Here is a 27,874-nt window from a genome sequence, read left to right as displayed (position 1 = left end):
CAGGTGCCGAGGGCCCAGGGCGGACAGGGGCCCGGCGGCTCTGGGGGGCCGAGGGCTCAGGGGCCCAGCAGGGGCAGGGGCCCGGCGGCTCCAGGGGCCGAGGGCTTAGGGGCCCAGCAGGGGCAGGGGCCCGGCGTCGGGCAGCAGGTCGGCGTGGGCCTCGAGGCGGGCCAGGCGGCTCTGCTCCACGGCGATGGCCTCGGCCGAGTGCTTGCACTTCTCCGCCCCGCACTGGCACGTGAAGTACTTGCTCTTGATGTCCCAGAACCGGTCGCCGTAGTCGAACCTGGGGGGTTACGGGGGGGGGGGGGGGGGTGAGTTGCAGCCTCCTCTGCTCCCCACAGGACCACCCGGCTCCTCCCACACACCAGGTCAGCCCCGCCCCCTCCCTCCTAGCCCCTCCCACACACCCCGCCAGCCCACCCCACCCCTAGCCCTGTCTCCTCCCACTTAGCCAACCCCACCCCACCCCTAGGCCCACCCCCCAGCCCCTCCCACCCCCAAGACCCCGCCCCCAGCCCCTCCCACTTAGCCAACCCCACCCCACCCCTAGGCCCACCCCCCAGCCCCTCCCACCCCAAGACCCGCCCCCAGCCCCATCCCACTTAGCCAACCCCACCCCACCCCTAGGCCCACCCCCCAGCTCCTCCCACCCTAAGACCCGCCCCCAGCCCCTTCCCACTTAGCCAACCCCACCCCACCCCTAAGGCCCACCCCCCAGCTCCTCCCACCCCAAGACCCGCCCCAGCCCCTTCCCACTTAGCCAACCCCACCCCACCCCCTAAGGGCCCACCCCCCCAGCTCCTCCCACCCCAAGACCCGCCCCCAGCCCCTTCCCACTTAGCCAACCCCACCCCACCCCTAAGGCCCACCCCCCCAGCTCCTCCCACCCCAAGACCCCGCCCCCAGCCCCTTCCCACTTAGCCAACCCCACCCCACCCCTAGGCCCACCCCCCAGCTCCTCCCACCCCAAGACCCCGCCCCCAGCCCCTTCCCACTTAGCCAACCCCACCCCACCCCTAAGGCCCACCCCCCAGCTCCTCCCACCCCAAGACCCGCCCCCAGCCCCTTCCCACTTAGCCAACCCCACCCCACCCCTAAGGCCCACCCCCCAGCTCCTCCCACCCTAAGACCCGCCCCCAGCCCCTTCCCACTTAGCCAACCCCACCCCACCCCTAGGCCCACCCCCCAGTCCCTCCCACCCCAAGACCCGCCCCAGCCCCTCCCACTTAGCCAACCCCACCCCACCCCTAGGCCCACCCCCCCAGCTCCTCCCACCCCCAAGACCCGCCCCCAGCCCCATCCCACTTAGCCAACCCCACCCCACCCCACCCCTAGGCCCACCCCCCAGCCCCTCCCACCCCAAGACCCACCCCCAGCCCCTCCCACTTAGCCAACCCCACCCCACCCCTAGGCCCACCCCCCCAGCTCCTCCCACCCCAAGACCCGCCCCCAGCCCCTCCCACTTAGCCAACCCCCACCCCACCCCTAGGCCCACCCCCCAGCTCCTCCCACCCCAAGACCCGCCCCCAGCCCCTCCCACTCAGCCAAGCCCCTCCCGCCCCCCAGCCTGGCCCACCCCAGCTCCTCGCCGGCACGAATGTGGCGGCTGCTGAAGAAGGCGATGCGGGGGAAGCGCAGGTCCTGGTGCAGCATGAACACCCGCACCGGGATGATGTTGGGCTCGCACAGGGTGGTTGATGAACCGGCTGACGTTGCCGTAGTAACGGGCATCGATGCAGTACACTTCGCCGTCCTGTGGGGGATGGGAGAGAGCCCAGGAGTCCGGGGACCCGCCTTCCCCCCACTCCCGGGGCCGGGCCCCCCGCCCGTCCGCTCTAGCGCACCAGCCAGGAGAGAGCCCAGCTCTAACCACTATCCCCCGCTCTGCTCCCCGAGCCCAAAGAGAACGCTGGTTCTTATTAACCTGGGGAACTCCCTGCCACAGGATCTCTCAGGCCCCCTCCCCACTGCAAGTCCAGCAGCTGGAATGCTGGGACTTGTTAACCTGGGGAACTCCTTGCTACTGGACACTCAGGGAGCAGGAATGGGGGAGGGTTGTGCCCCATCCCCAGGGGACTCACTTGATGCCGCTCTGCACCACCCCATTCTTGCAGTTCCTTCAGCAGGCTTCCTGGAGCAAGCCCTGCCTGCTCTAACCACTTATCCCTGCCCCCCTCTCACTCCCAGGCGTCCCTGCCCCCGCACCTTGTTGTCCAGGTCAAAGAGGTACGAGTCGTCTTCCCGCACGTCGGCCTCTGCGTCCGAAATCAGCTCTCCCACGTACCTGAGGAGGGGAAGAGGGCAGAGCCGTCAAGGCCCAGGCAACTCCCGGCTCCCCCCCCGCCCCACACACACACTAGCCGAACGGCACCCCCCTGGAGGAGGCAGCCCCCTTCCCCCACACCCAGGTCACTCACTCGCAGATGAAGGTCCCTTGGGGGATGGCTTGAAGGGCTCGCACCCCCCAGCCCATCTTGGCCGTCCGGTACAGCTGCAGACGGACCCTGCCCAGGCAAAAAAACATGTTTAGTCCAGCAGCATGGCTTCTGGTTAACCTGTGGAACACCCTGCTGCAGGATCTCTCATCTCCACCACTCCCAGTCCAGCAGCTGGAATGCTGGTTCTTATTAACCTAGGGAACTCCTTGCTACTGGACTTTCAGGGAGCAGGAATGGGGGTGTGTACGCCCCTGCCCAGGGGACTCACTTGATGCCGCTCTGCACCACCCGGTTCTTGCAGCTCCTCCAGCAGGTGCAGGCCTGGTTGCACTCAAAGATGAGCGGCGGCTCGATCTTGTTGAATTCCTGGAGCAGGCGCCCGTCCTAGGGTGGGGGAGGGGGTCATGATCTCAAAACAGCTCCCAGACTCTGCCCCCACCCAGCACTGAAGGGGAGGGAGGAGCTCAGGAACTGGGCTCTGAATATTCCTGGGAGCTAGGGGGGAAGGAATCTGTCATTTTCATTTGTCGGTTTCTAGGCTCCCCCCCAACCAATGGGGCAGTTTCCAGTTCCCTCCTTTCTTCTCTCATCTGAGGGTCTGTTTCTACCCTTCCCCATCTCCCTGCCCCGACGGCTCTATTTGTCTGCTCCCTCCCACGAACAGCAGGTCAGTTTGCAGGCTCCCCACTGCCCCACCCCCAGACCTGTATATGGTGGTTTCTGGGTTCCCCTCAGGATCTATTTATTGGTTTCTAGGACCCCTCCCATGATCCAAATGACAGTTTCGGGGAGGGGGGGGGGTCGGGTCAGGCCCCCAAGCCGAGTTTTCTGGAGGGGGAGTTGGGGGTGGGGGAAGGGGTCTCACCTTGTCGTACCAGCAGCGGATGCTAAGCTGGCCACACAGGCAGTTGCTGGAGGAGCAGTCGTCCTGGCAGGTGCAGTGCTGGGGGAGGACACAGGTTGGCAGGGCCTGCTGCAGTCCCCTCCCCCCACCCCGAGGCCCAGCCTGGCTCCTCCCCCAACTTTACCACATCCCCCCCCACCCAGTCTGCCCCTTCGTCCCCTTTTGCCCACCAACGCCTTGTGAGCCGGTTTCCATCTCCCCACAAATGCCACAACTGCCTGGTTCTAGGTGTGAGGCAGTGGGGAGTGTCAGGGATTCGGGGGGCTGCACGCAAAGGGGGGCTCAGTGCCCCGATGTGACTGGTTCAATGTGACAAGGGGGGGAGGGAGTTTTGGAGGTTCAGGGGGCTGCATGCAGAGGGCTCAGTGCCCGGGTGTTACAGGTTAATGTGACAAGGAGGAGGCAGTTTGGGGGGGCTGCATGCAGAGGGGCTCAGTGTCCGGGGGTTACAGGTTAATGTGACAAGGGGGAGGCAGTTTGGGGGAGCTGCATGCAGAGGGGCTCAGGGTCCGGGTGTTACAGGTTAATGTGACAAGGAGGAGGCAGTTTGGGGGGGCTGCATGCAGAGGGGCTCAGTGTCCGGGTGTTACAGGTCAATGTGACAAGGGGAGGCAGTTTGGGGGGGCTGCATGCAGAGGGGCTCAGTGTCCGGGTGTTACAGGTCAATGTGACAAGGAGGAGGCAGTTTGGGGGGGCTGCATGCAGAGGGGCTCAGTGTCCGGGTGTTACAGGTTAATGTGACAAGGGGAGGCAGTTTGGGGGGGCTGCATGCAGAGGGGCTCAGTGCCCGGGTGTTACAGGTCAATGTGACAAGGGGGAGGCAGTTTGGGGGGGCTGCATGCAGAGGGGCTCAGTGCCCGGGTGTTACAGGTCAATGTGACAAGGAGGAGGCAGTTTGGGGGGGCTGCATGCAGAGGGGCTCAGTGTCCGGGTGTTACAGGTTAATGTGACAAGGGGAGGCAGTTTGGGGGGGCTGCATGCAGAGGGGCTCAGTGCCCGGGTGTTACAGGTCAATGTGACAAGGGGGAGGCAGTTTGGGGGGGCTGCATGCAGAGGGGCTCAGTGCCCGGGTGTTACAGGTTAATGTGACAAGGGGGAGGCAGTTTGGGGGGGCTGCATGCAGAGGGGCTCAGTGCCCGGGAGTTACAGGTTAATGTGACAAGGGGAGGCAGTTTGGGGGGGCTGCATGCAGAGGGGCTCAGTGCCCGGGTGTTACTGGTTCAATGTGACAAGGGGGAGGCAGTTTGGGGGGGCTGCATGCAGAGGGGCTCAGTGTCCAGGTGTTACAGGTCAATGTGACAAGGGGGAGGGAGGTTGGGGGGGCTGCATGCAGAGGGGCTCAGTGTCCGGGTGTTACTGGTTAATGTGACAAGGAGGCAGTTTGGGGGGGCTGCATGCAGAGGGGCTCAGTGCCCGGGTGTTACAGGTTAATGTGACAAGGGGGAGGCAGTTTGGGGGGGCTGCATGCAGAGGGGCTCAGTGCCTGGGTGTTACTGGTTAATGTGACAAGGAGGAGGCAGTTTGGGGGGGCTGCATGCAGAGGGGCTCAGTGTCCGGGTGTTACAGGTTAATGTGACAAGGAGGAGGCAGTTTGGGGGGGCTGCATGCAGAGGGGCTCAGTGCCCGGGTGTTACAGGTTAATGTGACAAGGGGAGGCAGTTTGGGGGGGCTGCATGCAGAGGGGCTCAGTGTCCGGGTGTTACAGGTTAATGTGACAAGGGGGAGGCAGTTTGGGGGGGCTTCATGCAGAGGGGCTCAGTGTCCGGGTGTTACAGGTTAATGTGACAAGGAGGAGGCAGTTTGGGGGGGCTGCATGCAGAGGGGCTCAGTGCCCGGGTGTTACAGGTCAATGTGACAAGGAGGAGGCAGTTTGGGGGGGCTGCATGCAGAGGGGCTCAGTGTCCGGGTGTTACAGGTTAATGTGACAAGGAGGAGGCAGTTTGGGGGGGCTGCATGCAGAGGGGCTCAGTGCCCGGGTGTTACAGGTTAATGTGACAAGGAGGAGGCAGTTTGGGGGGGCTGCATGCAGAGGGGCTCAGTGTCCGGGTGTTACAGGTTAATGTGACAAGGGGGAGGCAGTTTGGGGGGGCTGCATGCAGAGGGGCTCAGTGTCCGGGTGTTACAGGTTAATGTGACAAGGAGGGGGCAGTTTGGGGGGGCTGCATGCAGAGGGGCTCAGTGCCCGGGTGTTACTGGTTAATGTGACAAGGAGGAGGCAGTTTGGGGGGGCTGCATGCAGAGGGGCTCAGTGCCCGGGTGTTACAGGTTAATGTGACAAGGAGGAGGCAGTTTGGGGGGGCTGCATGCAGAGGGGCTCAGTGCCCGGGTGTTACTGGTTAATGTGACAAGGAGGAGGCAGTTTGGGGGGGCTGCATGCAGAGGGGCTCAGTGTCCGGGTGTTACAGGTCAATGTGACAAGGAGGAGGCAGTTTGGGGGGGCTGCATGCAGAGGGGCTCAGTGTCCGGGTGTTACAGGTTAATGTGACAAGGGGGAGGCAGTTTGGGGGGGCTGCATGCAGAGGGGCTCAGTGCCCGGGTGTTACAGGTTAATGTGACAAGGAGGAGGCAGTTTGGGGGAGCTGCATGCAGAGGGGTTCAGTGTCCGGGTGTTACAGGTTAATGTGACAAGGAGGAGGCAGTTTGGGGGGGCTGCATGCAGAGGGGCTCAGTGCCCGGGTGTTACAGGTCAATGTGACAAGGGGGAGGCAGTTTGGGGGGGCTGCATGCAGAGGGGGCTCAGTGTCCGGGTGTTACAGGTTAATGTGACAAGGGGGAGGCAGTTTGGGGGGGCTGCATGCAGAGGGGCTCAGTGCCCGGGTGTTACAGGTCAATGTGACAAGGGGGAGGCAGTTTGGGGGGGCTGCATGCAGAGGGGCTCAGTGTCCGGGTGTTACAGGTTAATGTGACAAGGGGGAGGCAGTTTGGGGGGGCTGCATGCAGAGGGGCTCAGTGCCCGGGTGTTACAGGTCAATGTGACAAGGGGGAGGCAGTTTGGGGGGGCTGCATGCAGAGGGGCTCAGTGTCCGGGTGTTACAGGTCAATGTGACAAGGGGGAGGCAGTTTGGGGGGCTGCATGCAGAGGGGCTCAGTGCCCGGGTGTTACAGGTCAATGTGACAAGGGGGAGGCAGTTTGGGGGGGCTGCATGCAGAGGGGCTCAGTGTCCGGGTGTTACAGGTCAATGTGACAAGGGGGAGGCAGTTTGGGGGGGCTGCATGCAGAGGGGCTCAGTGCCCGGGTGTTACTGGTTAATGTGACAAGGAGGAGGCAGTTTGGGGGGGCTGCATGCAGAGGGGCTCAGTGCCCGGGTGTTACAGGTCAATGTGACAAGGGGGAGGCAGTTTGGGGGGGCTGCATGCAGAGGGGCTCAGTGTCCGGGTGTTACAGGTCAATGTGACAAGGGGGAGGCAGTTTGGGGGGCTGCATGCAGAGGGGCTCAGTGCCCGGGTGTTACAGGTCAATGTGACAAGGGGGAGGCAGTTTGGGGGGGCTGCATGCAGAGGGGCTCAGTGCCCGGGTGTTACAGGTTAATGTGACAAGGAGGAGGCAGTTTGGGGGGGCTGCATGCAGAGGGGCTCAGTGTCCGGGTGTTACAGGTTAATGTGACAAGGAGGAGGCAGTTTGGGGGGGCTGCATGCAGAGGGGCTCAGTGTCCGGGTGTTACAGGTTAATGTGACAAGGGGGAGGCAGTTTGGGGGGGCTGCATGCAGAGGGGCTCAGTGCCCGGGTGTTACTGGTTAATGTGACAAGGGGGAGGCAGTTTGGGGGGGCTGCATGCAGAGGGGCTCAGTGTCCGGGTGTTACAGGTTAATGTGACAAGGAGGAGGCAGTTTGGGGGGGCTGCATGCAGAGGGGCTCAGTGCCCGGGTGTTACAGGTTAATGTGACAAGGGGGAGGCAGTTTGGGGGGGCTGCATGCAGAGGGGCTCAGTGTCCGGGTGTTACAGGTTAATGTGACAAGGGGAGGCAGTTTGGGGGGGCTGCATGCAGAGGGGCTCAGTGCCCGGGTGTTACTGGTTAATGTGACAAGGGGGGGGGGCAGTTTGGGGGGGCTGCATGCAGACGGGCTCAGTGCCCGGGTGTTACAGGTTAATGTGACAAGGGGAGGCAGTTTGGGGGGGCTGCATGCAGAGGGGCTCAGTGCCCGGGTGTTACTGGTTAATGTGACAAGGGGGAGGCAGTTTGGGGGGGCTGCATGCAGAGGGGCTCAGTGCCCGGGTGTTACAGGTTAATGTGACAAGGAGGAGGCAGTTTGGGGGGGCTGCATGCAGAGGGGCTCAGTGTCCGGGTGTTACAGGTTAATGTGACAAGGAGGAGGCAGTTTGGGGGGGGCTGCATGCAGAGGGGCTCAGTGTCCGGGTGTTACAGGTTAATGTGACAAGGGGGAGGCAGTTTGGGGGGGCTGCATGCAGAGGGGCTCAGTGTCCGGGTGTTACAGGTTAATGTGACAAGGGGGAGGCAGTTTGGGGGGGCTGCATGCAGAGGGGCTCAGTGTCCGGGTGTTACAGGTTAATGTGACAAGGAGGAGGCAGTTTGGGGGAGCTGCATGCAGAGGGGCTCAGTGTCCGGGTGTTACTGGTTAATGTGACAAGGAGGAGGCAGTTTGGGGGGGCTGCATGCAGAGGGGCTCAGTGCCCGGGTGTTACAGGTTAATGTGACAAGGAGGAGGCAGTTTGGGGGAGCTGCGTGCAGAGGGGCTCAGTGCCCGGGTGTTACAGGTTAATGTGACAAGGGGGAGGCAGTTTGGGGGGGCTGCATGCAGAGGGGCTCAGTGCCCGGGTGTTACAGGTCAATGTGACAAGGAGGAGGCAGTTTGGGGGGGCTGCATGCAGAGGGGCTCAGTGTCCGGGTGTTACTGGTTCAATGTGACAAGGAGGAGGCAGTTTGGGGGAGCTGCATGCAGAGGGGCTCAGTGCCCGGGTGTTACAGGTTAATGTGACAAGGAGGAGGCAGTTTGGGGGGGCTGCATGCAGAGGGGCTCAGTGCCCGGGTGTTACTGGTTAATGTGACAAGGAGGAGGCAGTTTGGGGGGGCTGCATGCAGAGGGGCTCAGTGTCCGGGTGTTACAGGTTAATGTGACAAGGGGGAGGCAGTTTGGGGGGGCTGCATGCAGAGGGGCTCAGTGCCCGGGTGTTACTGGTTAATGTGACAAGGAGGAGGCAGTTTGGGGGGGCTGCATGCAGAGGGGCTCAGTGCCCGGGTGTTACAGGTTAATGTGACAAGGGGGAGGCAGTTTGGGGGGGCTGCATGCAGAGGGGCTCAGTGTCCGGGTGTTACAGGTTAATGTGACAAGGGGGAGGCAGTTTGGGGGGGCTGCATGCAGAGGGGCTCAGTGCCCGGGTGTTACAGGTTAATGTGACAAGGAGGAGGCAGTTTGGGGGGGCTGCATGCAGAGGGGCTCAGTGCCCGGGTGTTACAGGTCAATGTGACAAGGAGGAGGCAGTTTGGGGGGGCTGCATGCAGAGGGGCTCAGTGTCCGGGTGTTACTGGTTAATGTGACAAGGAGGCAGTTTGGGGGGGCTGCATGCAGAGGGGCTCAGTGCCCGGGTGTTACTGGTTAATGTGACAAGGAGGAGGCAGTTTGGGGGGGCTGCATGCAGAGGGGCTCAGTGTCCGGGTGTTACAGGTTAATGTGACAAGGAGGAGGCAGTTTGGGGGGGCTGCATGCAGAGGGGCTCAGTGTCCGGGTGTTACAGGTTAATGTGACAAGGAGGAGGCAGTTTGGGGGGCTGCATGCAGAGGGGCTCAGTGCCCGGGTGTTACAGGTCAATGTGACAAGGGGAGGCAGTTTGGGGGGGGCTGCATGCAGAGGGGCTCAGTGCCCGGGTGTTACTGGTTAATGTGACAAGGAGGCGGCAGTTTGGGGGGGCTGCATGCAGAGGGGCTCAGTGCCCGGGTGTTACTGGTTAATGTGACAAGGAGGAGGCAGTTTGGGGGGGCTGCATGCAGAGGGGCTCAGTGCCCGGGTGTTACTGGTTAATGTGACAAGGGGGAGGCAGTTTGGGGGGGCTGCATGCAGAGGGGCTCAGTGTCCGGGTGTTACAGGTCAATGTGACAAGGAGGAGGCAGTTTGGGGGGGCTGCATGCAGAGGGGCTCAGTGTCCGGGTGTTACAGGTCAATGTGACAAGGGGGGGCAGTTTGGGGGGGCTGCATGCAGAGGGGCTCAGTGCCCGGGTGTGACTGGTTCAATGTTGTCACACTCACTATCCCCAGGGCGTACGTGATGCTGTTTCTTACTATTATTTCCTCTAGCTCCTGTGGTTATCAGGTTCTATTCACGCTCACTCGGTGCCCATGAAAACTCAAGTACTTCCTGGTTGTCAGTACGTCCCTGTCCCCGTTATTGTCATGGGCCGTATCCGGGCCCCCAGGGTGACAGCCAAGTGGCTTGTACGATCAGGTGACCTATCAGACCACCGCGGTCGTGGACAGTGGGGAGAACAGGAGTGGTACTGTCAAACTGAGCAGCTATTCCCAGCCCCCTGCCGTTGAAATAATACCCACGTGAGTGCTTGGGGACTAGATTTGTCTTATCAGGAAATCTCTCTGGGCAGGTATGATTCCCGCGGATGCCGGTGTGTGTGTGTGGAAGGACGGAAGCAATTCTTCCTCCCCTGTGCGTGAGCGTCTGCAGCGCCCGGCCTCGTCCAAAGTCCGGCTCTAACACCCACCCTAGATCTGATTGGAGCCTGGGCACACACGTCGGTACGCAGGCCGGGGGGGGGAGTCAGCAGCGCTGCCCAACGCTGCGGAACGTGGACAGGCCGGTGAGACCAGGCCAGAGAGCAGGAACAGCCTGGTCCTAGGACGTCCCACTGTGATAAGAGGCAGTCCAGACAGCCAGGAAAGCGGTGAAAGACGCGAGTGGGTAATATTTTGCGAAAAGGATCCTAGATATCGGCATACTAGGAATTTTACACAAACTGTAGTTGATGGGTAGATAGGACTAGACCAACCAAGTCTGCTGTCTGACAGTCGTAAGGGGGTGTGTGTGTGTGTGTGTGTGTCTGACAGTCATAAGGGGGGTGTGTGTGTGTGTCTGACAGTCGTAAGGGGTGTGTGTGTGTGTGTGTGTCTGACAGTCGTAAGGGGTGTGTGTGTGTGTGTGTGTGTGTCTGAATCGTAAGGGGTGTGTGTGTGTGTGTCTGACAGTCGTAAGGGGTGTGTGTGTGTGTGTGTCTGACAGTCGTAAGGGTGTGTGTGTGTGTGTGTGTGTCTGACAATCGTAAGGGGGTGTGTGTGTGTGTGTGTCTGACAGTCATAAGGGGGTGTGTGTGTGTGTGTGTCTGACAATCGTAAGGGGTGTGTGTGTGTGTGTCTGACAGTCATAAGGGGGTGTGTGTGTGTGTGTGTGTCTGACAATCGTAAGGGGGGTGTGTGTGTGTGTGTGTCTGACAGTCATAAGGGTGTGTGTGTGTGTGTGTGTCTGACAATCGTAAGGGGTGTGTGTGTGTGTGTGTCTGACAGTCATAAGGGGTGTGTGTGTGTCTGACAATCGTAAGGGGGGGTGTGTGTGTGTCTGACAGTCGTAAGGGGTGTGTGTGTGTGTGTGTCTGACAATCATAAGGGAGGGGTGTGTGTGTGTGTGTCTGACAATCATAAGGGAGGGGTGTGTGTGTGTCTGACAATCATAAGGGAGGGGTGTGTGTGTGTGTGTGTGTCTGACAATCGTAAGGGGTGTGTGTGAGTATGTAGGGATAATATATCAATGTATTAAAAATGTGATTCCCCCACATGGAAGTGACTCCCCAGAATTTGTTCCCCACAACTTAAAGTGTTTAGATTTATTATTAATTCTTCTTCTTATTATTATTATTATTTGTTAAGATTGTTAAATGTTTGGATTTATTATTCTTATTGCCCCTTTAGAATAGAATGTATTAGGTCATGGAACTTAGAACTGTTAAGAATATAATCCTATGTAGCCAGAAACAGCCCCTGCCCCAGGGCAGGCTCAGGCTTGTGCAAGGGGCTGCTTGAAATAACTTTGTCTTAGAACCCTACATAGAAAACTTGTAGCAGAATAAGATTTTCCCCCACTCTGTAATTAATTGCCCTGTTGAATGAACGAGGTGTGAATGAGTGAGACTTGGGAGCCCAGCCCCTCCAGACAGCTACAGGAGTTGAAGGGGGGTGGAAGCCAGACCCAAGGTGTCAATGGGCTGAAGAAAGAAGAGCAGACATACTGACAGCCTTGGGGATTAGGAGCAGGCACCTTCTCTGGAAAACCCCCTCTCTGCAGCACAAAGGGACCAAGGGACACAGACCCAGAGTTTGAATCTGGGATAGATTTGCATATGAGAGGGCTGCTAGAAAAGTGAGGTGTCTTGCAGAGGACCCCGGGTTTCCTCTTGTCACCATCGGAGCATCGATCCGGATCGGCAGAAGCCCGGCTCCACCCCTCCCCCATCGAACTCACCTGGCCAGTGCAGTTAAGGGGAGCAACTTGTTGGTAACAGCAGCAAGACGGAGTGTGCTTGTGTGTGTGTGTGAGTGTGTGAGTGCATGAGTGACACACACACACATATATATCATACGCATATGATAACTGTTAATTATTCTATGTGTGATCAATAAATGTGGCATGTTGCCTTATTCCCCTGAAAAAGATCCCGAGTACTTCTTTTAAGTACAACATGTGTCTGACAATCGTAAGGGGTGTGTGTGTGTGTGTGTGTGTGTGTGTCTGACAATCGTAAGGGGTGTGTGAGTGTGTGTCTGTGTGTGTGTGACAATCGTAAGGGGTGTGTGTGAGAGAGAGAGAGAGAGAGAGAGAGAGATTCACCTGTCTATTCATGTTCTTATAAGGGAGCAGCTAGTGTCTTGGCCTAGGAAAGCTGCTGTTCTACGGCTGTGCTACCTCCCCCGTGTATGGACACAGATGTGGGTCACTTTGCACGATTTCCTTTGCCAATCTGTGCACAAGAAACTTAACAAGAGTTCACCTGAGGTGTGTTTCCTGCCTCCTCTCGTATCTAAAAATTGAACCACATGACAAATGTGACAAAAGGGAGGGAGTTTTGGGGGTGGGGGGGCTGCGTGCAGAGGGGCGCTCAGTGCCCGGATGTGACTGGTTCAATGTGACAAGGGGAGGGAGTTTTGGGGGTGGGCGGGGCTGCGTGCAGAGGGGCGCTCTGAACCAGTCACATCCGGGCACTATGTGACAAGGGAGGGAGTTTTGGGGGTGGGGGGGCTCCATGCAGAGGGGCGCTCAGTGCCCGGATGTGACTGGTTCAATGTGACAAGGGAGATGGAGTTTTGGGGGTGGGGGGGCTGCGTGCAGAGGGGCGCTCAGTGCCCGGGTGTGACTGGTTCAATGTGACAAGGGGAGGGAGTTTTGGGGGGTGGGGGGCTGCGTGCAGAGGGGCGCTCAGTGCCTGGATGTGACTGGTTCAGTGTGACAAGGGGAGGGAGTTTTGGGGGTGGGGGGGGCTGCATGCAGAGGGGCGCTCAGTGCCCGGATGTGACTGGTTCAATGTGACAAGGGGAGGGAGTTTTGGGGGTTCAGGGGGCTGCATGCAGAGGGGCGCTCAGTGCCCGGATGTGACTGGTTCAATGTGACAAGGGGAGGGAGTTTTGGGGGTGGGGGGGCTGCGTGCAGAGGGGTGCTCAGTGCCGGATGTGACTGGTTCAATGTGACAAGGGGAGGGAGTTTTGGGGGTGGGGCGGCTGCGTGCAGAGGGGCGCTCAGTGCCCGGATGTGACTGGTTCAGTGTGACAAGGGGAGGGAGGTTTGGGGGTGGGGGGGCTGCGTGCAGAGGGGCTCAGTGCCCGGGTGTGACTGGTTCAATGTGACAAGGGGAGGGAGTTTTGGGGGTGGGGGGGCTGCGTGCAGAGGGGCGCTCAGTGCCCGGGTGTGACTGGTTCAATGTGACAAGGGGAGGGAGTTTTGGGGGTGGGGGGGCTGCGTGCAGAGGGGCGCTCAGTGCCCGGATGTGACTGGTTCAGTGTGACAAGGGGAGGGAGTTTTGGGGGTGGGGGGGGCTGCGTGCAGAGGGGCGCTCAGTGCCCGGATGTGACTGGTTCAATGTGACAAGGGGAGGGAGTTTTGGGGGTGGGGGGGGGCTGTGTGCAGAGGGGCTCAGTGCCCGGGTGTGACTGGTTCAGTGTGACAAGGGGAGGGAGTTTTGGGGGTGGGGGGGGCTGCATGCAGAGGGGCGCTCAGTGCCCGGATGTGACTGGTTCAATGTGACAAGGGGAGGGAGTTTTGGGGGTTCAGGGGGCTGCATGCAGAGGGGCGCTCAGTGCCCGGATGTGACTGTTTCAATGCGACAAGGGGAGGGAGGTTTGGGGGTGGAGGGGCTGCGTGCAGAGGGGCGCTCAGTGCCCGGATGTGACTGGTTCAATGTGACAAGGGGAGGGAGTTTTGGGGGGTGGGGGGGCTGCGTGCAGAGGGGTGCTCAGTGCCCGGATGTGACTGGTTCAATGTGACAAGGGGAGGGAGTTTTGGGGGTGGGGCGGCTGCGTGCAGAGGGGCGCTCAGTGCCTGGATGTGACTGGTTCAGTGTGACAAGGGGAGGGAGGTTTGGGGGTGGGGGGGCTGCGTGCAGAGGGGCTCAGTGCCCGGGTGTGACTGGTTCAATGTGACAAGGGGAGGGAGTTTTGGGGGTGGGGGGCTGCGTGCAGAGGGGCGCTCAGTGCCCGGATGTGACTGGTTCAGTGTGACAAGGGGAGGGAGTTTTGGGGGTGGGGGGGGCTGCGTGCAGAGGGGCGCTCAGTGCCCGGATGTGACTGGTTCAATGTGACAAGGGGAGGGAGTTTTGGGGGTGGGGGGGCTGTGTGCAGAGGGGCTCAGTGCCCGGGTGTGACTGGTTCAGTGTGACAAGGGAGGGAGTTTTGGGGGTGGGGGGGGCTGCGTGCAGAGGGGCGCTCAGTGCCTGGATGTGACTGGTTCAATGTGACAAGGGGAGGGAGTTTTGGGGGTGGGGGGGCTGCATGCAGAGGGGCTCAGTGCCCGGATGTGACTGGTCAATGTGACAAGGGGAGGGAGTTTTGGGGGTGGGGGGGGCTGCGTGCAGAGGGGCGCTCAGTGCCCGGATGTGACTGGTCAATGTGACAAGGGGAGGGAGTTTTGGGGGTGGGGGGGCTGCGTGCAGAGGGGCTCAGTGCCCGGATGTGACTGGTTCAATGTGACAAGGGGGGAGTTTTGGGGGTGGGGGGGCTGCGTGCAGAGGGGCTCAGTGCCCGGATGTGACTGGTTCAATGTGACAAGGGGAGGGAGTTTTGGGGGTGGGGGGGGGGCTGCGTGCAGAGGGGCTCAGTGCCCGGATGTGACTGGTTCAATGTGACAAGGGGAGGGAGTTTTGGGGGTGGGGGGGGGCTGCGTGCAGAGGGGCACTCAGTGCCTGGATGTGACTGGTTCAGTGTGACAAGGGGAGGGAGTTTTGGGGGTGGGGGGGCTGCATGCAGAGGGGCGCTCAGTGCCCGGATGTGACTGGTTCAATGTGACAAGGGGAGGGAGTTTTGGGGGTTCGGGGGGGCTGCGTGCAGAGGGGCTCAGTGCCCGGATGTGACTGGTTCAATGTGACAAGGGGGGAGTTTTGGGGGTGGGGGGGCTGCGTGCAGAGGGGCTCAGTGCCCGGATGTGACTGGTTCAGTGTGACAAGGGGAGGGAGTTTTGGGGGTGGGGGGGCTGCGTGCAGAGGGGCTCAGTGCCCGGGTGTGACTGGTTCAGTGTGACAAGGGGAGGGAGTTTTGGGGGTGGGGGGGCTGCGTGCAGAGGGGCGCTCAGTGCCCGGATGTGACTGGTTCAATGTGACAAGGGGAGGGAGTTTTGGGGGTGGGGGGGCTGCGTGCAGAGGGGCGCTCAGTGCCCGGATGTGACTGGTTCAATGTGACAAGGGGGGAGTTTTGGGGGTGGGGGGGCTGCGTGCAGAGGGGCTCAGTGCCCGGATGTGACTGGTTCAATGTGACAAGGGGAGGGAGTTTTGGGGGTGGGGGGGGCTGCGTGCAGAGGGGGCGCTCAGTGCCTGGATGTGACTGGTTCAATGTGACAAGGGGAGGGAGTTTTGGGGGTGGGGGGGCTGCATGCAGAGGGGCGCTCAGTGCCCGGATGTGACTGGTTCAGTGTGACAAGGGGAGGGAGTTTTGGGGGTGGGGGGGGCTGCGTGCAGAGGGGCGCTCAGTGCCCGGATGTGACTGGTTCAATGTGACAAGGGGAGGGAGTTTTGGGGGTGGGGGGGCTGCGTGCAGAGGGGCGCTCAGTGCCCGGATGTGACTGGTTCAATGTGACAAGGGGAGGGAGTTTTGGGGGTGGGGGGGGCTGCGTGCAGAGGGGCGCTCAGTGCCCGGATGTGACTGGTTCAATGTGACAAGGGGAGGGAGTTTTGGGGGTGGGGGGGCTGCGTGCAGAGGGGCGCTCAGTGCCCGGATGTGACTGGTTCAATGTGACAAGGGGAGGGAGTTTTGGGGGTGGGGGGGCTGCGTGCAGAGGGGCGCTCAGTGCCCGGATGTGACTGGTTCAATGTGACAAGGGGGGAGTTTTGGGGGTGGGGGGGGGCTGCGTGCAGAGGGGCGCTCAGTGCCCGGATGTGACTGGTTCAATGTGACAAGGGGAGGGAGTTTTGGGGGTGGGGGGGGCTGCGTGCAGAGGGGCGCTCAGTGCCCGGATGTGACTGGTTCAATGTGACAAGGGGAGGGAGTTTTGGGGGTTTGGGGGGCTGCGTGCAGAGGGGCGCTCAGTGCCCAGATGTCACTGGTTAATGTGACAAGGGGGGAGTTTTGGGGTTCGGGGGGCTGCGTGCAGAGGGGCGCTCAGTGCCCAGATGTCACTGGTTAATGTGACAAGGGGGGAGTTTTGGGGTTCGGGGGGCTGCGTGCAGAGGGGCGCTCAGTGCCCAGATGTCACTGGTTATGTGACAAGGGGGGAGTTTTGGGGTTCGGGGGGCTGCGTGCAGAGGGGCGCTCAGTGCCCAGATGTCACTGGTTAATGTGACAAGGGGGAGGGAGTTTTGGGGGTTCTGAGAACAGCCCAGAACTGGAGCCCGCTCAGAGCACACGGCCGACTCCAGCCAGACGCCGGCCAAGGGGCAGCAGAGGGGAGACTGGGGCGACTGGCCCAGCTGGTCCCAGCAAGGGGGGAAGGAAGGGAGGGGCCCAGGCGACCCTGTTCCCTGGCCAGCAGACACAGGCGGGGAGGGGCTGCTGGGGGAACTGGAGCTGGGCTGGAGGGAGGGGGCAGCGGGATGGGGCAGGGTGTCAGGCAGAGCCCCCGAGGTTGTAGGAGAGACTCAGATGTGGGGGACTGGGGGCCCAGGCCGGAGGGACCCTTTGCTGCATGCACAGCTCCATAGCCCCTCCTGCGGGCGCTGGCCGGGAGTGGCACGGGGCTGGAGGCTATTCCCTCGGGGGAGGGGAGCCCCAGGGGTGCAGAGGGAGGGGACTCCCCCAGGGGCTCACGGCGGAGGCAGGCAGCTGGAGGCAGAGGGGCAGACCCCCAGGTGAGAGGACCCCCCCGGAAAAGGGCTGCTGCACTGGAGTGGGGGTTCTTCCCAGGGGCCGAGTGGGGGCACGACCTGTGAGCCATGACCCCAGGCTCATTGCCTCACCCCCAAATACTTGCATTTGTTTATTTCTAGACCCCCCCCCCAATTCGGCACATGTTGGTTTCTAGACACTCCCCAATTCTGCATATGTTGGTTTCCAGACCCCCCCATTCTGCATATGAGAGTTTCTAGACCCCCCCCCCCCAATCACGCCTTGGTCCTTTTCCGGCCCCCCGGCGCCTCACCTGCAGGTGGGTGATGTTGCGGTCGATGTTCATGGTGGAGGTCTCGCAGTTCTCCGAGATGTACTTGTAGTCGTCGGGACAGGGCTCGTCGTCTACCGAGTTGACGCAGGGGATGGGCACGTTCTCGTAGCCCGCGGGCCACGTCCCTGGGGGGGGCAGGAGGGGGTGAGACGGGGGCCGGCTGGCAGGGGGCAGCCTCCCCTCCCCTCCCGTCCCCGGGGCCCAGCCCCACCTGCTGATGATGCGCTCGGTCCGCAGCGCGCGGTTGAGGACGCCCTGCCGGATCTTGCGGTTCAGCTGCAGGGCGAACCAGACCTCCGAGCTCTCCAGCGTCAGGTCCACCGGGCAGTCGCCCTCCTTGTTCCGCACCTCGGGGTCGGCCCCCCGCGACAGGAACAGCCTGGGGGGGGTGAGAGAGAGCGCGTCCTGGGTCCCCGCACGTCCACCAGCCGCCCCCGAGAACCCAGCCCTGTCCTCCCCCCCACCCCCCGCAGCCGGGCGAGAACCCAGGCACCCAGCCCCTCCCCCGCCCCGCTCACATGACGCAGTCGTGGAAGCTCTCGCGGGCGGCGATGTGCAGGGGCGTATCTCCGTGGCAGTTCACGGCGTGCAGGTCGCACTGCGCGTTGAGCAGGACCTCCGCGATCTCGGCGCTGCCCGTGAAGGAGGCCCAGTGCAGGCAGATGTTCTCCTCCTGCGGGGGAATGGTGACGGGGAGCTCGAAACCGGCATATCCAGCCCCGAGCCAGTGAGGGGGGAGCCTTGAAACTGGCATATCCCAGCCCCGAGCCAGTGAGGGGGAGCCTCGAAACCGGCATATCCCAGCCCAAGCCAGTGAGGGGGAGCCTCGAAACCGGCATATCCCAGCCCAAGCCAGTGAGGGGGAGCCTGAAAACCGGCATATCCCAGCCCTGAGCTAGAGAGGGGGTGGCCTTGAAACTGGCAAATCCAGTCCCAAACCAGAGAAGGGAAGCCTCGAAACCTCCAATCCCAGCTATGAGCTGGGGCGGATAGAAACTGGCAACACCACTAGGGGGAATTAGAGACAGCAGCCAGGGCCGGGGGCTGAGGCAAGACGCTAACATGCCAACTGGAGGGGATCCTGAAAACAAGAAAGACTTGGAGAGAGTGGAGGGGCCTGGAAACTGCCAGACGCAGATGGCAGCGACTGACTGAGGGGGACACTGAAGCCGAGACTCAGCGTCAAGGGGAGCAGACACCCTGGCAGCTGGGGCAGGGCTGAGTCGGGGGCGGGGAGCGAGAAACCGCCACTTACGTTGTCGGTCAGGGTGACATCAGCGCCGCGGGTCAGCAGCATGCGGATGACCTCGATGTGCTTGTGCTCCGCCGCCCAGATGATGGGGGTCCAGCCGCCCGCTATCCTGCCGGGCACAACACGGGGGTCAGCGCTGCCAGCCGGGGACCCCCTCGGCTAAGCCCCCCCCGCCCGGAGCCCAACTCACCTGGGCGTTCACGTCCACCTGCCCCGTGGCCAGTAGCAGAGAGACCATGGCCAGGTTCCCGCCACTTGGCCGCGTGATGCAGGCACGTCGAGCCGTCCTCCTCCTGTGGGGGGAAAGGAAGTGATTAGGGAGACTCCAACGCCCCCCAGGGAACTGGCAGAGCACGACAGGTGGTGCACACAGCTCGGTGCACCGAACAAAATTTATTCTGCACCCAATGGAACCGTTTGGAAGGAACCTGGCCTGCTGCCCCCCCACCGTGCACCTACCTTGCTGTAGACGCAGCCCCCGCGCCGCACGATGTACCGCGCCGTCTCCAGCTGGTTGTTCACCACGGCCTCCATGAGCGGCGTCCGGCGGGTCTTGTCCACTGCGTTGATGTTGGCGCCAGCCTGGGAGAGGGAGGGGGCAGGTCTTAGCAGGAGTCTGGCCCCGCCCTCCCCAGATTCCCCCTCCCCCTCGGTGTCCCCTCCCCTCCCTGCCCCCCCAGCCCCGCCCCCACCTGCAGGAGGACGTGGCAGATCTCCAGGTAGCCCTTCTGGGCGGCGGCGTGCAGGGGCGTGCGCTTGCTTTGCTGGTCGCTCTGGAAGTTGGGGTCCAGGTTATCCACTGGGGGGGCAGAGAGAGAATCAGGGACAGGATCAGAGCCAAAGGGGGGGGTCCCCACACACCCTCCCCCTCCCCCACGGTGCCCCAGAATACTCTCTCAGGCCTCCCATGGCCCCACCACTGCCTCCCCCCAGAGGCCCCAACCCGCCCCACTCACACAGCATCAGCAGCACTTTCTGCAGCTCGCCCTGCTTGACGGAGAGGTACAGTTGGCGCGGATGGAACCGCAACTTCTTCCGCCTGCGGAGCGAGGGAACGTGCCAGAGAAACTGAGTCAGCGGCAGGGGAGGCCAGCACAGAGAGCGTTGGTGGGTGCAGTGGGATCGCAGGTGTAGGGGAGGGACAAAGGGAAAGGGAGTCCAGAGGACAGAGCATTGATGGGTGCGGTGGGATAGCCGGCGTGGAGGGAGGGACAGAGGGAAGGGGAGTCGAGAGGACAGAGCATTGGTGGGTGCGGTGGGATAGCAGGTGTAGGGGAGGGACAAAGGGAAAGGGAGTCCAGAGGACAGAGCACTGGTGGGTGCGGTGGGATAGCCGGCATGGAGGGAGGGACAAAGGGAAAGGGAGTCCAGAGGACAGAGCACTGGTGGGTGCCGTGGGATTGCACTTGTGGGGGAGTGGGAGTCCTGGAGCTTGAGAGGGAGGCAGACTGGTGGTTTCCCAGAGACCACAGGAATGTGGGGGAGGAGAAGTGGGTGCCATGGGTCACAGAGGGGAGATCCCAGGGGCAGAGAAACGTGGATGGGGAGAACGGCAGATGCCGGGAAGAGCCCTGTGGAGCACCCACAGGGCACTGGACTCCAGGGGACAGAATGACAGAGTGGCTGCTCCCCTAGGATCCTGGTGAGCGGGGCAGAGGGAGATGTATTGGTGGGTGCGGTGGGATTCCAGATGGCCAGAACGCTCAGGGAAGGTGCGTGAGAGGGGGCGGGGGGAGAGATCGGGGAGTCCCACCTCTCGGCCTCCTGGACGATCAGCGCTTTCTCCAGCAGCTCGCGGCCCGGCCCCGGCCCCAGCCCTTGCGGCGAGATGGCGGCACCCGACGGCAGGGTCAGCACGGGGCCCCCGGAGCTGTCGATCCCGTCGGCCAGGGGGTCGGGGGAGACCAAGCGCCCCTCGCCCTTCCCCCGCATCCGGGCGCTGAACGGGAGAGGTGGCGGCAGCAGGGTGGGGTCAGAAGCCAGGACACCCCCTCCCGGACGCAGCCCCCGCAGCGCCCCCTCCCTCCCAACCCGCAGCCCCCCCCCAGGCCCGCCCGCCTCAACGCTCTGCTCCCCCGCCAGCACCCCCAGCGCCCCGCCCCCAAGAGGCGGCTCCCGGCCCCTCACCTGGGCTGGGTGGTGTCGGCGCGGCCGGGGGCGTCAGCCGGCTCCTGGCCAGGGGGCGGGGGGGCGGGCGCGGGGGCGGGCGTGGAGGTGTCGGCCCGGGCGATGCTGATCTCCTGGGCCTCCGAGGCGTCCTCGCCGCAGTGCGGGCAGAAGATCAGCCCGTTGAGCTGGGACACGCAGCCCTTGTGGAACCGGTGGGTCACCCGGAAGTCGGGGTGGCACTCCAGGAAGGTGCCCTGCGGGGAGACGGGGCCCCTCAGTCCTGCCCCCCGGCCCTGCTGGCCCCCCTCGCTCCCGCCCCCCAGCCCTGCCCCTCCACCCTGCCGGCCTCCCTCACTCCCGCCCCCCCAGCCCTGCCCCTCCACCCTGCCGGCCTCCCTCACTCCCGCCCCCAGCCCTGCCCCTCCACCCTGCTGGCCACCTCGCTCCCGCCCCGCAGCCCCTGCCCCCCCACCCTGCCAGCGCCCCTCTCTCCAGCCTTGCAGCCCCTGCTCCCCAGCCCTGCCCCCCCGCTCTGCCGGCCCCCCTCACTCCCACCCTGCAGCCCCTACCCCCCAGCCCTGCCGGCCCCCCTCATTCCCGCCCCGCAGCTCCTGCCCCCCAGCCCTGCTGGTGCCCCTCACTCCCGCTCCTCAGCCCTGTCGGCACCCTGCAGCCCCTCACTCCCACCCCACAGCCCCTGCGCCCCAGCCCTGCCGGCGCCCCGCAGCCCCTCACTCCCACCCCACAGCCCCTGCCCCCCAGCCCTGCCGGCGCCGCAGCCAGCCCGGACTCACGGCGGTGCAGAAGTGCCCGCAGCCGGGGCAGCAGTGGTGTTTCACCATCCGGAGCGCGATGGGCCTCGCACAGAACCATGAGGGGCACCCGGCTGGACGGGCGCATGGTCTCCCGCTTCAGGACGCTGCTGCCGCAGCCGCTCAGCTGGGGACGGGGAGGGGGGGTTAGCCTGGACGCCAGCCTGGACGCCGGGGTCCCCTCCCCCGAGCCTCTGCCCCGGCGGCAATGTGCGCGTCCCCTTGTTCCCCATCCACGCGGAGGAAGCGCCCCCCTCGCTCCCCACGCCCCTCACCTCGCCGTCGGCGCTCTCCGTGGCCATGCAGTGGCTCCGGGCGGCCTCGCTCAGCCGCTTCGATCTTGGGGGGCCTCCATGCGGCAGGAGCAGAGGGGCAGCTCCTCGAAGCGCTCCGTCTCCAGCGAGCTCGTCTCGTTCGACACGCCTGGGCCGGCCACAGCGTCAGGGGGAGGCAGGCGGGACCCGGGGCGCCCGCGGGGGGGAGAGCACAGAGCAGACACCCTCGGGGGACAGGGGGGGCTGTGGGGGGAGAGGGGTGCAAGCCCACACCTCTGGAGACTGCAGGGGGGAGAGCACCGAGCAGACAACCCTCGGGGGACGGGGGGGCTGTGGGGGGGAGAGGGGTGCCAAGCACACACCTCTGGGAGACTGCGGGGGGGGAGAGCACCGAGCAGACACCCTCAGGGGACGGGGGGGCTGTGGGGGGAGAGGGGTGCCAAGCACACACCTCTGGGAGACTGCGGGGGGGAGGGCGCCGAGCAGACCCCTTTGGGGGGCGGGGGGGGCTGTGGGGGGAGAGGGGGGCCAAGCACACACCTCTGGGAGACCGCGGGGGGGAGGGCGCCGAGCAGACACCCTCGGGGGGACGGGGGGGCTGTGGGGGGAGAGGGGTGCCAAGCACACACCTCTGGGAGACCGCGGGGGGGAGAGCACCGAGCAGACACCCTCGGGGGACAGGGGGGTTGTGGGGGGAGAGGGGTGCCAAGCACACACCTCTGGGAGACTGCGGGGGGGAGGGCGCCGAGCAGACCCCTTTGGGGGGCGGGGGGCTCACCTGCATGGCCGGGGACAGCGCCCCCTCGCCGGGCAGCTCCAGACAGCCCAGCGGCACCTCGGTGTACTCGCCCTGGCTGGGCGCCGGCGCCCCGCTGCCTGCTGAGAAGGGAGGGGTCAAGGGGGCCAGTCGGGGGCCTGAGACCCCGGCCCCGCCCCCAAGCCCTACGCCAGGGCCCCCCGCCCCCTCACCTCGCCCCTCCTTGGCCCGAGGCTCCTTCCTCTTGCGCTTGCGGGCCGGTTTCACCCAGGGGCTGTCGTTCTTCCAGCGCTTCTTGGCCTTGCGCTTGGTGCTGGACACGCTCTGGGGAGGGGCGGGGGTGGAGCCGGGGAGCGGAGCAGGGAGGAGGCAGGTTGGGGAGTAGGGCGGAGCCAGGAGGCGGAGCCAGTGAGCAGGGGCGGAGCCAGGAGAAAAAGGGAGACAGAACAAAACATCATGAGGGATGGGACAGGGGGCACGTACGCCTGCTCCCCCCCGCGTTCCCCCCCATCCTGCCCCCCCCAAGGCTCACCCTGTCCGACATGGTCCCAGATTCCTCGTCCTCCTCGTCCTCTTCTTCCTCCTCCTCCTCCTCCTCCTCTTCCTCCTCCTCGCTCAGCTGCTCCCCGGCCCCGTCCGCCTCCGACTGGGCCAGAGAAGGGAAAGCTCAGCGGGAGGGACGCGAAGCCAGGCGTCCGGGCACGTCCCGTCGGCTCCAAACACAGCCTGGCGCCCCAGAGCCAGCCGCATCTCTGGCGAGGGGCCCCGTGGAACCAGCCCCCCACCCCAGAGCAGCCGCATCTCTGGCGAGGGGCCCCGTGGAACCACCCCCAACCCCAGAGCCAGCCACATCTCTGGCGAGGGGCCCCGTGGAACCGGCCCCCCACCCCAGAGCCAGCCGCATCTCTGGCGAGGGGCCCCGTGGAACCAACCCCCAACCCCCCACCCCAGAGCCAGCCGCATCTCTGGCGAGGGGCCCCGTGGAACAACCCCAACCCCCCACCCCAGAGCCAGCCGCATCTCTGGCGAGGGGCCCCGTGGAACCAGCCCCCCACCCCAGAGCCAGCCGCATCTCTGGCGAGGGTCCCCGTGGAACCGGCCCCCCACCCCAGAGCCAGCCGCATCTCTGGTGAGGGGCCCCGTGGAACCAACCCCCAACCCCCACCCCAGAGCCAGCCGCATCTCTGGCGAGGGGCCCCGTGGAACCAACCCCCAACCCCCCACCCCAGAGCCAGCCGCATCTCTGGCGAGGGGCCCCGTGGAACCAACCCCAACCCCCACCCCAGAGCCAGCCACATCCCAGCAGCAGGCGAAGGGTCCCCGTGGAACCGGCCCCCCACCCCAGAGCCAGCCGCACCCCAGCCCCGGGCGAGGGGCCCCGTGGAACCAGCCCCGCTGGCCGTACCCCACCTTGCTGTCCGAGTCGCCGGGCTCGCCCACGGAGTAGCTGTCGTAGAAGAGGCTGAAATCCTCGCCCACTTCGGTCTCCCCACTCCTCCAGCGGCCCCCGGGCCCCCGAGGGGTCCCCCGAGGAGCGGGACTCGCTGGGCGGCGCCGCCATCTCCTCCGTCACCGTGATCTGGGGAGACAATGGGTCAGAGCCCCATGGCGCCCGGACGGCCACGGGGGGCCCAGGCGGCCGGGGGGGGGGGTCGTACCTCAGTGCTGGCCCTGGGGCTGGTTCCGTGCAGCGAGGGCAGGAGCTGCTTGTGCATCGAATCCACCACGAAGTCCAACCTCCGGCGCTTGGCCGGCTCTGTGGGCAGGGAATGAACCGGGGAGCAGAGAAACCCCCACCCTGCTCCCAGCCCTGCCGGTGCCCCTCACTCCGCCCCCCAGCCCCTGCCCCCCGGCCCTGCCGGTGCCCCTCACTCTGCCCCCCAGCCCCTGCCCCCCGGCCCTGCCGGTGCCCCTCACCTCCGCCCCTCCAGCCCCCCCCCTGCCCCCCCCCCGGCCCCCCCTGCCGGCTGCCCCCTCATCCCGCCCCCAGCCCTGCCTTGTCAGTGCCCCTCACTCCACCCTCCAGCCGCTGCCCCCCGGCCTTGTCAGTGCCCCTCACTCCGCCCCCCAGCCCCTGCCCCCGGCCCTGCTGGTGCCCCTCACTCCCGCCCCCCAGCCCTGCCTTGTCAGTGCCCCTCACTCCCGCCCTCCAGCCGCTGCCCCTTGGCCTTGTCAGTGCCCTTCACTCCCGCCCCCCAGCCCCTGCCCCCCTTGGCCTTGTCAGTGCCCCTCACTCCCGCCCCCCAGCCCCTGCCCCTTGGCCTTGTCAGTGCCCCTCACTCCCGCCCCCCAGCCCCTGCCCCCCAGCCTTGTCAGTGCCCTTCACTCCCGTCCCCCCAGCCCTGCCGGTGCCCCTCACTCCGCCCCCCAGCCCCTGCCCCCCGGCCCTGCCAGTGCCCCTCACTCCCACCCCCCAGCCCCTGCCTTGTCAGTGCCCCTCACTCCCGCCCCCCAGCCCCTGCCCCCCAGCCTTGTCAGTGCCCTTCACTCCCGCCCCCCAGCTCTGCCGGTGCCCCTCACTCCTGCCCCACACCCCTGCTCAGCCCCCGCCTGTTTACCTGGCTCCTCGATGCTCCGCAGCTCGTCAGAGACTCGGAAATGCAGCATTTCCGAGACTCGCTTTTCGGGGACCTAGACACAGGTTTTGGTGGGGGGAAGGGTGTGTCAGACGCGGTGCCGAAACATGGAGCAGCCCCCCCCCGGGTGGGCATAGGAACCAGGGAAGGGGGTACCCCGGGGCGGGGGTGCAAAGGAGGCAGCCAGGGGAGAGGTAACCCCAGGGCGGGGGCGCGAGGGACGCCAGCCAGGGGAGGGGTAACCCCGGGGAGGAAGGGGGAGGGAGGCAGCCAGGGGAGAGGGTACCCCAGGAAGGGGGCGCGAGGGCCCCAGGGGTTGGCACAAAGCCCCTCCCCCACCAGACCCACCTGCCCGTTGCTGGGTCTGACCATGGTCTTGCGGGCCCGATGCACCTTGGGCTGGGTGTCCGGGGGGGCGGGGGGGCTCGGCGGCGGGGGCCCCCTCGGGGGCAGGCGGGTGCCGGGCAGGCTGAGCAGCCGCATGGCCAGGCTCTGCACCGAGGGGGGGGACTTGCCGGTGCCCGTCAGCGACATCTTGGCCCGGCTCGGCCCCGGCCCCCCCTTGCTGGGCGAGGTCGGCAGTGTCTTGCTGGCGTGGCCTGCGGGCGAGACAGGGAACCCCTTCTTCGAGCCCTGCACCCCCAAAACCCCTCGGGCCCGCCCTGCAGCCCCCCCCCACCTCCTCACGCCCGCCCCGCAGCCCCCCCCACCTCCTCACGCCCGCCCCGCAGCCCCCCCCACCTCCTCACGCCCGCCCCGCAGCCCCCCCCACCTCCTCACGCCCGCCCCGCAGCCCCCCCACCTCCTCACGCCCGCCCCGCACCCCCCCCACCTCCTCACGCCCGCCCCGCAGCCCCCCCACCTCCTCACGCCCGCCCCGCAGCCCCCCCACCTCCTCACGCCCGCCCCGCAGCCCCTCACACCTCCTCACGCCCGCCCTGCAGCCCCCCCCACCTCCTCACACCCGCCCTGCAGCCCCCCAATGCACCGTGCTCCAGTGCAGGCCCCTAAATCCCCCATGCCCCTCGGTCCCGCCCTGCAGCCCCCCACCTCCTCACACCCGCCCTGCAGCCCCCCAATGCACCGTGCTCCAGTGCAGGCCCCTAAATCCCCCATGCCCCTCGTCCCGCCCTGCAGCCCCCCCAACCCCAGTGCCCCTCGCTCCAGTGCAGCCCCCCAAAGCCCCACTCCACTGCACCCCCCAAACTCCCCAGTGCCCCTCACTCCCACCCTGCACCCCCCAAGCTCCCCCATGCCGCTTGCTCCTGCCCTGCATCCCCCACTGCCCCTCACTCCCCTGCAGCCCCCCACGCCGCTCGCTCCCATTCCCCTCACTCCTGCCCCATAGCAGCTCCACTCACCTGGCAGCCCCTTGGTCCCCGTGCCGGGGCTGGCCATGACGGCCGACGGGCTCCCCTCCTCCTCGGGTGACGCTCCAGCTGCCTCCTTGGGGTCCCCGAACACCTGGCTCCGGGCCGCCTCGTCCCCGCTGCCCCCCTCCGCTGGGGGGCTCTCCCCGCCCCCTCCCCCGCCGCTCTCCCCGGGGGGCGCCTTCCACTTCTCCTCCGGCCCCGGAGCTCGGGGGGGCAGCGCGGCCCCGGCGGGGGGTGCAGGGAGGTCCCGGGGGGGTCCCTGCCCCATGGGGTGCTGACCTGGCGGAGAGGCCAAGGGGGTTGCCATGGAGACCAGACGAACCCCAACCAGAGCACGCCCGGCCCGTGGGAGTCGGGGTGCCTGGGGCTGGCGGAAATATGGGGGTGCCCGGCCCGTGGGAGTCGGGGTGCCTGGGGCTGGCGGAAATATGGGGGTGCCCGGCCCGTGGGAGTCGGGGTGCCTGGGGCTGGTGGAAATATGGGGGTGCCCAGTCCGTGGGAGTCGGGGTGCCTGGGGCTGGCGGAAATATGGGGTGCCCAGCCCGTGGGAGTCGGGGTGCCTGGGGCTGGCGGAAATATGGGGTGCCCAGCCCGTGGGAGTCGGGGTGCCTGGGGCTGGCGGAAATATGGGGGTGCCCGGCCCGTGGGAGTCGGGGTGCCTAGTGTGGGGGGTGCCCAGTATGGAGCAGGCATCGGGAGGCTGTACGTGGCACTGGGGGGGTTTGAGCAGCCAGGGGCCCCTCCCTGGGGTGCTGCCCACCCCGCGCTTTGGGGGCCAAGGCAGGGCCAAGGGGCGCAGATGGGGGGCACCGGGCCCCCCCGCTCACCTCTCTCTCCCGGCTCCTTCTCCGCCAGCAGCGCCGCCCCCCGGGCCTCGTCCCGCTGTGGGGAGAGACAGGTCAGTGCCCCCATAGCACCTCCAAGCCCCACAGTGCCCCAGATCTACAGCCCCCCAGCGCCCTCATGGAGCCCCCCAGACCACCTCCCAGCCCCATAGCCTCCCCATAGCACCTCAGCCCTATAGCCCCACAGCGCCCTCCCAGCCCCCCATAGCTCCCCAGCCCCATAGCACCTCCCAGCCCTATAGCCCCCCATAGCACCTCCCAGCCCCATAGCCCCACAGCGCCCTCATAGACCCCCCTACTCCCTATAGGCTCTCCAGCCCCATAGCCCCCCCAGCGCCCTCGTGGCCCCCCCATAGCGCCCCTCCAGCCCCCCACTGGTGCACGGCCCCGCCCCTCGGACCCGGCCCCGCCGCCCCGCGCCCCTCCCCCACCTCGCCCGCTCCCGCCGCCTCCATGGCGCGGCCCCGGCAGCCCCGGCAGTGACGTCACCGGAGGGGGCGGGGCCGGCGCGAAAAGGGGCCGCGTGCGCAGGCGGAGGCCCCGCCCCCCGCCCCCGCCCCGCCCACTGAGGCGGGTTCCCGGCGCTGCAGGCCCCGCCCCCCCCCCCGCCCGTTGCTGTTTCCTTGGAAACCTTCGGCCCAGGCCCCCGCCCGCCCTTCTCCAGCCCCCCCGTGAGAACCCAGGAGTCCGGCCCCGCCCCCCCGTGCGAACCCAGCATCCCGGCCCCGCCCCCCCGTAGAACCCAGGAGTCCGGCCCCGCCCCCCCGTGCGAACACAGCATC

At 65.4% G+C, this 27,874-nt stretch overlaps 1 protein-coding gene across 1 annotated transcript; it reads right to left on the bottom strand.

Annotated features, from left to right (window-relative positions):
• LOC102447232 (histone-lysine N-methyltransferase EHMT2) lies at positions 1 to 27,174 on the bottom strand. The gene is given in 34 exon segments (XM_075918256.1): positions 1 to 286; positions 1,580 to 1,692; positions 1,694 to 1,756; positions 2,209 to 2,287; positions 2,421 to 2,507; positions 2,710 to 2,825; positions 3,307 to 3,384; positions 17,073 to 17,204; positions 17,206 to 17,218; positions 17,305 to 17,472; positions 17,612 to 17,766; positions 18,349 to 18,504; positions 18,536 to 18,595; positions 18,597 to 18,638; positions 18,805 to 18,927; positions 19,038 to 19,144; positions 19,302 to 19,384; positions 20,099 to 20,284; positions 20,473 to 20,708; positions 21,249 to 21,299; positions 21,301 to 21,393; positions 21,542 to 21,610; positions 21,613 to 21,689; positions 22,320 to 22,328; positions 22,331 to 22,420; positions 22,511 to 22,622; positions 22,831 to 22,944; positions 23,709 to 23,786; positions 23,788 to 23,877; positions 23,957 to 24,054; positions 24,857 to 24,929; positions 25,223 to 25,473; positions 26,236 to 26,526; positions 27,075 to 27,174. Coding segments are annotated over 34 exon segments (3,759 nt in total). The 5' UTR covers positions 27,160 to 27,174; the 3' UTR covers positions 1 to 105.
• Positions 27,175 to 27,874: the final 700 nt, after the last annotated feature.

This window comes from Pelodiscus sinensis, unplaced genomic scaffold (assembly GCF_049634645.1).
Source record: "Pelodiscus sinensis isolate JC-2024 unplaced genomic scaffold, ASM4963464v1 ctg214, whole genome shotgun sequence".
In the NCBI taxonomy this organism is placed as follows: domain Eukaryota; kingdom Metazoa; phylum Chordata; order Testudines; family Trionychidae; genus Pelodiscus; species Pelodiscus sinensis.
This window is presented reverse-complemented; position numbering and strand designations above follow the sequence as displayed.